At 47.0% G+C, this 9373-nt stretch overlaps 1 protein-coding gene across 1 annotated transcript in view; it reads right to left on the reverse strand.

Annotated features, from left to right (window-relative positions):
• Window positions 1–9373, reverse strand: part of SORBS1 (sorbin and SH3 domain containing 1) — a 163011-nt gene that overhangs the window by 23216 nt on the left and 130422 nt on the right. The window contains exons 21-24 of the mRNA XM_044916110.1: window positions 8779–8946; window positions 4979–5025; window positions 1189–1303; window positions 895–1020 (exon numbers count right to left, since the gene is read on the reverse strand). Coding sequence (XP_044772045.1) covers window positions 895–1020; window positions 1189–1303; window positions 4979–5025; window positions 8779–8946 — 456 coding nt within the window. The remainder of the gene's footprint in view (window positions 1–894; window positions 1021–1188; window positions 1304–4978; window positions 5026–8778; window positions 8947–9373) is intronic.

The following is a 9373-nucleotide window of genomic DNA, read 5'->3' on the forward strand; positions in this document are numbered from 1 at the left end:
TTCTACAGAATGAACCTCCTTCTTTATCAACAAATAGAATTCTACAGTTTTAATCCTATTGCAGCAACAGCATAATGGCCCATTGCAGGCCGTTCTATTGTACACACATACAATGACTCAATTACTGGTCTCCTGATATTGGGCATGAAGGGTGATTCTCTTTTCCATATGGTAGTTCATCTTTCTCTAAGGCATGTGTTCATTTCCCTAAATCCTCACTAAAATTAGTAACTAATAACTTCAGTAAAGCCAGAGAGATCTGACACGGGAAGAGAGCATCTGATCGCAGGGAAGAAGGGCATCCCTGCACAGCTCACTTGTGTGCAAAGCGAGCACACTGAGCTCCTTGAGGGCACCGACTAGATGCCATGCATCATGCTGTGGGCTTCACAGGGGTGGTTTCCTTGAATCCTCTTAAAACAGCTCTAAGAGAGGGTCATTTATCTTCATTTTACAGATGATCAAAGGGCGGCTTGGAAAAGTCTTTAACTCCCCAAAAGTTGACTTTTGGCTTCAAAGGACTTGCTCTTCTTCACTGGGCCAAAGGAGTATGTCGTAAAACCTAGTCACAACCACTTTTCACATCGTTGGATGCTCAAAAAATGTTGGCTGAAGAGGTCTAAGACTCCAGAAATACTGCCGTTAGTCAGTGAACTTAATGTTAATTAAACCCTGACAAAGCCTAGGGTTTACTTTTCAAATGCCTCAACTCAGAAAACTCTCCAGCTGCCCTTCATGCAACCCTTGATGGGGCACATCTCTCGGGCACAGTGACGGTACCAAGAGACTAGTATGGTATGTATGGGACGCCGTCCCATATGCCGTGACGCCCCCTCCCCGAGAGAACAGGGCCATCCAAACAGAGCCCCAGGGCTGAGAAGAGAGGGCGCTTACCTTCCTGAAGGACATTTCTACTTGCGTATCACCATTAAAGTTGAACTTAGCGATAGCTTCTCCATATTCCAAGACCTGCACCGATGCCAACTTCTTGGGCTGAGCCTTCTCAGCGGGAGGAAGAAGCTGAGAAAGGGAAAGAGGCCGAGGAGAAGGAGAAGAGAAGAAAGCGAGGGGATAAGAGCAAGGGAGGAAACAAACAAACAAACAAACAAAAAACACAAGTTCTTGGTAAGCGAGTGGTGCTTTGGGCATGACCGGGCTCTTCTGTGGAAAGAGAAGGAGGGATGGTACCTCGATGTAGGTGCGCGGGAAGATCCCCACCCGGCCGTGATGCTCTCCTTCATACCAGTTCTGATCAATCTGCTTGTAGATGTACACAACGTCCCCCTTCTGCAGAGGAAGCTCCCTGTCGACAGAAGGTCAGAGCGTGTTAGCAGAGGTCTCAAAATGTGTAAGATGAAGACACTCCATTTTTTAGCAAAAGGAGACTCTGAGTGAGGTCAAGGGGACAAATGATAGAAGAGGGGCCTCCATATTCGGAAGGGAGAACCCCACTCTTCAGGAAGTTACATCCCTTTTGGCATCCTTCCAGTCTTCTGGGGGATGGATAACTTTCAAAAGGACTCCCCACTCCAAAGTGCTCACAGGCCATGTGAGTTTGTTGTGGTTTTCTCAATGTATTTTTTGTGAATGCTGGTCTTATGCTCAGAATATTTATGCAACACGTAACAATGCACCCAGTAGTCTCAACTGATGTCCAGTAAATGATGATAAACATTTCCCTGTAGATACTTTCAGGGTCTTCACTATGCTCCTTCTATGCCCTGGCAAGGCATGCTTTCATTGCTTGAAATGACCCTCAAATTACTTGTGATAGACTGACATCCTTGTGTCCTTCCATCCAGTCAGCCAGCCAGCCACCCACCACATCACCCTCCACCCGTCCGTCTACCATCATGCAGTAGAAAAGCTCTGAAATTAGGCAGATCCGGGTTTAAAACCCAGTTATATCATTTACTAGCTCTGAGACCTGAGGCGAGATACATAATCTCTCTGAGATACTTTATCTGAAAATAGGAGCTAACTCAGAGTTGCTGGAAAAATGTAGCAACAAACTGCAAGTAAAACACCCAGCACGGTGCCTGTTACAGAGTTAGCACTCAGGAAATGGGAATTCACTACTTCCTTTTCAACATGGGAAAGGAACCTTGGAAAGAAAAGCGGATTTTCCTTAAAATGTTCTTCATGTATTTTTGCAACTTTTCTATGTCCATCCATCCCTTTGCTGGCCTTAATAATGATGCTGTTAACCTCTAACCAGGGCTCCTTTAAAAAAAAAAAAAAAGACGAAAAAGATAAATTATAAGCAAAATAAGGATAACAATTGTAGCTTGAAGTTTTTTGAATTAAAAAAAAAATGATCTAGATCTTTTCCATTTGCATCCAACCAAAAGCAATGGAAAGAAAGGCTCTGACTGCAGTTTGGAGGGGGTGGGCCTGTCTCCTCTGCAGTGCCAGGAAGCCGCTCGGTTATGTGAGGGGCGCCGGCTAAACAATGGGGGCACATCTGGAAGACTTTACCCCGAGTCCTCACTGTGCTCAGTGCAAGAACAAGGCAGCCTTTGTGGTGTCGCACTGACAGACAAGGTTCTAATCCTGAGGAGGCCCGGGGAGGGGATCTAGGGCATTTGTCTCTGTAAGAGAGAATGTTTTTGGCCAGTTTTTTGCTATAGCTCTCCTTGGGGGTGTCTGAATCCCCTCCTCTCTTTAGCCCCCAAGCACAGACACGTGGATGTGCAGGACCCTCAGCATATCCACCCCTGCTGAAGGTCCGTGCGCTGCACGCTCTCCCACCCTCGGTGACCCACAGGTGTAGAGGCAGCTGGGAGTGTCACGGCCCCCGCGGTGAGCAAGGAGGACGACAGCTTGTGGGGGGCTGAGAGGTCTGCAGTCATCCTTCCTGCACTGTGGACCACATGCCCATCTCCCAAAGAACCACAGCGCAAGGTCTGGTGGTAATGAGGTTCCAGAAGCACTAATCCGATGTACTTCAGGTCTTTTCTGGAGTGTCACCATGTATATTATCAGCACAGGAGAGGCTCAGAGAAGTCCTGCGGGTAAGAAACCTGTTTAACTTTGTTCACTCGAGTGCTCCTACAGGACACTTTTTTGAGTAACATACTATGGAGAAAAGTAGAACCCAGTGATTAAAGATGTTTAGAAGACTCAAGTTAATGGATCTGTCCTTTACTCTTTTAAAAAAAAGCTGTATTAACTTTTCTGGGAGGGAGCAAGGGGTAATAACAGCATGGAGCCAGGAGGTAGACTCCTCCCTCCAACATTAGCACCATTTTAATTCTTCTTTTATTTAGAGAGAGAGTGTGGGGGGGATGGGGAGGAGCAGAGGGAGAGGGAGAGAGAGAATCTTAAGCAGGCTCCACGCCCAGTGGGGAGCCCGACGTGGGGCTCAATCTCACGACCCTGAGATCATGACCTGTGCCGAAATTAAGAGTCGGATGCTTAACTGACTGAGCCACCCAGGCACCCCCAGCTTATCACTGGTGACAATTCTGTCTCAATCAGCCTTCTCTAAGTTGCTCTAAGGAGAAAACTGTTGTGTGATTATCATCACAATACCTCTCTCAGTTCAAAGGAAAACATGGTCACGGACCTCTCTCAATTCAAAGGAAAAAGGGGGAAAAGGTACTGTTTGGTTAAACTAAAAATTAATTTATAGAACTCTGTTATCTTCTCTCTGGTTAAAAAGAAGGGGCGGGGGGAGATGCTGACTTTTGCTACATTATGCAACATGTTTTATATCTATTACCTCAGCTGCCCTGCAAGAGTGGCATTTTTATGTCCATTTTATAAATGAGGAAATTTGAGGTGGAGGTTGGTGACTTGCTCACTGTCACAGAGACAGTAAGGGGCCCAGTCACGACTCAAACACAGGACTTCCTGACTCTAGAGCCCATCTGTCCAGCACACTAGACTGCTACCTCTTGTTAGCTGATGAGCTAAAGCACTGGAGGAATTACAATCAAACCCAACATACCAGAATTGGTGCCTAGGTCTGGAGACTGTGGCCTGGTCACTCATTTTGTGTTGGAGGAGATCAGAATCATGGCTGAGTAGCCTTCTCCATGGCATTACTCAGTGTCCAGTGATGGAGAGCTTCCCCTCTCATCACCACGAATGGAGATGTGGAGCCTCCCATCAGCAGGGCAATGGGATGGCTGCTGGTTATTGCTACCAATGGCAACTCATGGCCCACTTTAATCCATAATTAGATAGGAAGTGAGCAGGTTCCTTGTAGAACCCAGGCTTGCTAGCATTTTCCAAATTTCATCCCATGGAAGAGAAAGGCTTCCCGGTCATCTAAAATTAGGTAACACTGGGTTAAATAAGCTAACCAGGCTTCTTCATCGAGGGCCTTCTAGAACCATCACTTCACCCATAGCAAAGTCTCTGTGGGAAGAAGGGGGCATAGGAGATATTGACACAATGTGCGGTGGTTCCTAGACTCACTGCTAGGATGGAAGACTTTTTTTGAGAAGTATTTTATGGAGCTAGCCCTTTGAGGAACATACTGCTTTCCTGTGGGTTCCCACAACCACTGAACGTCATAAGATGTTGAAGCAAAACTAATGAAGTTATCATTCTAGATACTGGTTCTGGTTCCTGCCATAGAAAGAGTGGGTCAGATCGAGCCACCACTTCATCAAGCAAACTGAGTCCCTGGATAGGAGGCGGCAGGGTGGCACAGTGGTAGGAGCCCAGGCTCTGGCACCAAGCTGCCAGGGTTTGAACACCCTGCATCTATCACTGACCAGCTCGGGCAAGCTCCTTAACCTCACAGCCTCTCGGTTTCCCCATTAGTATAACGGGGATAACAACAGCACCAACCCCAGAGGGTTCTGGTGATGGCTGAATCAGTTACCATATGTAAGTAACTTGAATGGTGCTTGGCACGTAGTAAACTCTATAAATTATTGTTTCTAATCATCGTTGTTGTTCTCCATCTCTACAAGTGAGCTGTGTTTCAAAGAGGCAGTTATAAAAACAAATTGGTAGTACTTACTTTAGAGTCTGAGCCTTAAAGTCAAATTTGGCTCTGGCAGGTCTCATCTAAACACAAGAAACAGTGAAAATTTAAAATCACAATTTATGTACAATGAAAAGGACACATTTTTCAGAAGTTTCCAGAAAGCAAAGCAGAAAAATTCACTCTAGTTCATTCTGGTGGAGAAATCTGGGCAAAATTCCACTTATCTGACCTCAGCAGAACACTAGATGAATGTTTGATCAACTATGTCATGCATGAGAACCTCCCTAAGGAGGGCCAGATTTGGGGAAGAGATGTTTCAAAAAGTCCCAAAGCTGAAGCGCTGGTTCCCCAAAGCTGACCATGGCTATTAAAAACAACACATACACACACCAGTCGGCCAGAAGTCCTCAGACATTCCTACTCTTTGGGGGACATCTCCTATTCTCCTGACTTAAATTATGGTCTGCAAGTGGACGACACCCTGATTCACCTCTCACATCATCTTTGACTCTGTGGATTTCTCCCGGCCTGTGAGATCATCCCAAAAGCCAGACAAAGCGAGCCCTGAGTTCGTTTTCTTTCTCCAAAGCTTCCTTTCCCTTCGGGTAGCCCTCTCCTTCTGGACCCCCAGGCCTGGAAGACCTCCTCAGACTCCAGTTCCTCCAGTCTGTCACTCAGTCATACCAACCCTCCCTCCAGAACCCTCCACAAGCATGCTCAGGTCTGACCTCTAGCTCCTACACACACAAAGCTTCCTTTGACTTTGTGTTCTCTTCACTTTCATCTACTGTCACTCAGGAGCACAAATAACATTCCTCAAATACTTCTGTCCATCATTTCCTTGCTTTGAAGTTGGCTGAGGCTCTCAAGTATCCCTCAGATCAAATCTCAATTCCTGACGTGGGTTAAGGTCTTTGGGTAATTTCTCCCCAATTTCACATACTTTCTCTTCAATATTAGAGGACAAAGCAGAGGGGGAAAACGGGAGACTCGGTGAGAGAAAAAAAAAAAAGGTATTTAAAAGCTCCATCAAGGGGCGCCTGGGTGGCTTAGTTGTTAAGCGTCTGCCTTCAGCTCAGGTCATGATCCCGGGGTCCTGGGATCAAGCCCCGCATTGGGCTCCCTGCTTGGCGGGAAGCCTGCTTCTCCCTCTCCCACTCCCCTTGTTTGTGTTCCTGCTCTTGCTATCTCTCTCTCTGTCAAATAAATAAAATCTTAAAAAAATAAAATAAAAGCTCCATCAAGCTTAGTTTTAGGTCCAAAACCCCTCAGTGATATGTCCCTTATTAGCAGGCTCCTCAAGCTGGTATCTTGTAGGGATTTTCTTAAGGGTGGTGAATTCCCCACAGGAATTTATTTTTGCATTTTCATGTTGATGTTTCGCCTCTATCCATCTGCTCACATATGTATTAGAGGTCAACTGAATGACTACTTTACAGTCCTTGCCACACAATTTCAATGCCTGCATTTGTGTCCGTCTGTGACCGAAGAGCACAATTTAGTAGTCATAAGCAAAAAAGAAAAGAGAGGGTGTGGAGTTAATGATAAACGACACGTTCAAAAGAGAAGGCCAGATAACCAACATTGTAAGGACAAAAATTTCCCAGTGATTCCAATTGAAAAAAAAAAAAAAAAGATGGTCGTTACCCAAGGACAGCCAGCTGTAGAGCTGTGGGAACTTTAAAAAATGTATACCAAACAGCACCATATTCACACTTTGTGTGGCAACTGAGTTCAGGCAAAGGGCTTTCCCCTATCGGTTAAATTAATTAAGTTTTACAGGTGTGTCATTAACTATTTAATTTGTAAATTGGCTTAGGCCAATACTGGGGATTGGTGAAAACAAATTTTTTTTCCCATTAATCAGAATCCATATGTTACTCAAAGTTGAGAAAAACACTGATTCCATGGAACTGCTAAGACATGTTCTGAGTCACCGTTGCCTACGCAAAGTAGCATCTCCCTCTTTACCTGCCTGTCTCCCTGAGGCCCAACCCATCTCCCCACCCCAGCTCCCACAGCACAGACCGCGGTCACGAGGGTGCCTCCCCCGCTGGACTCCCAGCTTCCCAAGGGCACAGTCTGGGTCCTATTTCTGCCTCCACACGGGTCTTGCACAGAATTACTGGTCACCCACATTGTACTCAGTGGGGCTGGAGTACATCTACATAGCCCTGTGCACCTGGGACTTGTTGGTCTCTGTTCTCCCATGTCTGTCAGTCAACATCCAGGGCAGTGATTCTCAAAGTGGGGTCTCTAAACTGGCATTATCAACATCACCTGGGAACTGGCTAGAAGGGCAATCCTTGGGCCTCACCGCAGAATTAGAATATTTGTGGATGGGGCCCAGCGATCTGTATTTTAACAAGCCCCCAGGAGATTCTGATGAGAACCCAAGTTTGAGAATCACTGCTCTGGAAGGGAGGCAGGGAGAGTTAGGCAGCTTGCCTGCCTCTCTGCAAGGCTGTTCTGCCCCAGCTGCGTTTCTGTGTGCATGTTCCTATACATGGATCTATGCAGCCCTATGGCGCCTTGCGTTCCCCCTCTTCCCCATCACTAGCAAGTGGGTAGGCCTGTGAATGAGGATAATCCATCACCAGAGCCTTCGGAACAGGGTGGTTCTGAGGAGCTGGAATGCTGAGGGCTGGGGGCTGCCTTTCCCTTGCGTCGGAGTTACCCCTGCTAACTTCTGCCTCTTCCTTATTATGTTTTCTTTCTCTCCATCACCACAGAGTGTCCTTCCCTTTCCCTGCTTTTCTTTCATTCTGGTTCTCTTTTCTCTCTTTGTCACAGAGAGACGTTTCTTAAAAAACAAAACAAAAAACAAACCATTTGATGAGAATAGCCAGTGTCTCTGTCACTCAAAGGGTAGAAACATGAATATCAATCCCCTATTACACTGATTTATAAACCTGTATATGCTTTGGTGTCACTCCCCCAGCTCCCTACCTCCCAAGCCCCAGACACACACACTTCCCTAGAAGGAGCTAATCCTTAGGGGACCAGTTAGGGTCCCATGGCAAAACATACTCTGACGCAAGCAGCAGTGTTTGGCCGGCATAAGAATTTCAACATGTTGGCCTGAGTGCAGGAGGCCAAGGCCTGGATAAAATCGCTTCAAAGGTTTGTGCTTTCTTCATGCCTTTTATAATATTAAGTTTTGTAATCTCAGCTGAGAAATGTCAAAATTAAGGGAACAAATGAAATGTCTCTCAGAGAGCCCTCTTCCCCTCCATGGGCATATCCTAACCACAAAACCCCCTGGGTTTCAAAATTTTTCAGTGAGGCTTCAGCACTACTAAACACCTTATTCAACTAATTCATCATACGATACCGAGCGGCAATATTATTCTCTGATATTTTGGGACCTGGGTAAATGGCGTAAACAACGCATTGCTTGCTAACTTTTATAATAAGTTTCACGAAACCATTTCTTCAGAGAAGAATCTTCTAACTGCCCACACAATAGCTACTAACACACATGGGCTAAGGTATAAGGTTTCTAGGCAGAATACACAGGCAACACAGTGTCATGATAAAATGCAGGATGTAGAGGACTGGATTCGTGAAGACAGCCGATGCTCTAGGCATGCATGGGGTGGGGGTGCGCGCCAGCAGATCCCGGTCCCACAGCCAGGCATGCTTGAACATACAGAGCACAGGACATAATGGGACTCATGTCCATGACCAGCCACAGAAGAGCCAAAGCAAGCCTATGGAAGCCAGGATGACAGATGCCGTTTGGAGAACTAATTTGGCCTACAGAAGGCAATGCTAAGGGGAGGCAAATATTGCTTTGGGTCAAGCAGCAGACCGAGGCAACCAAAACAGACCTCTGACCCAGATTTCCTTTTGGCCGTATCGTCTATATTGAGGAGGTCCCCAAAGCGCTCGTTAGTGATAAACTGATGGTGCGTCGGAATGACGCCCGTGTGGCGACGAGCTGCAATATCGGCCTCTTCTTGCTCACGCTTAAGTCGTCTCTGGTCCGCTAAAAGTTTCTGCCATGAAATTGCATAAAATGGGCAGTGAATCATCTGGTCCAGGGTGTTGGAAAACTGCCAACAAAACAACTAAGGAAAAAGGTGCTGGGTGAATGGGGGGAAATGCTGAGGGTCAGGAGTCAGAGGGGCTTAATGGCCACAACTACCACGTCCCCCTGTAGCCACACCCCACATACTCTGTGGAGGAGGGAGACTGCACCATGTGGGAGACACCTGGGGAACCCTGGGCCACGGGGGAAGGATGAATTCTAGACAGTCTAGAAAACTGTCTCCTGGTTCAGCCAAAAGCCTCCTGCCCCCAGTACATGGCCACAAAGTCCAGGCCCTCGGCGGGGGGGGGGGGGGGGGGGGGGGGGGGGTAGTGGGACCCCCCACCCGGCCGGTGGGGGGGGGGGGGGGGGGGGGGGGCGCTCCCCCACCTCTT

This window comes from Neomonachus schauinslandi, chromosome 6 (genome assembly GCF_002201575.2).
Source record: "Neomonachus schauinslandi chromosome 6, ASM220157v2, whole genome shotgun sequence".
NCBI lineage: Eukaryota > Metazoa > Chordata > Mammalia > Carnivora > Phocidae > Neomonachus > Neomonachus schauinslandi.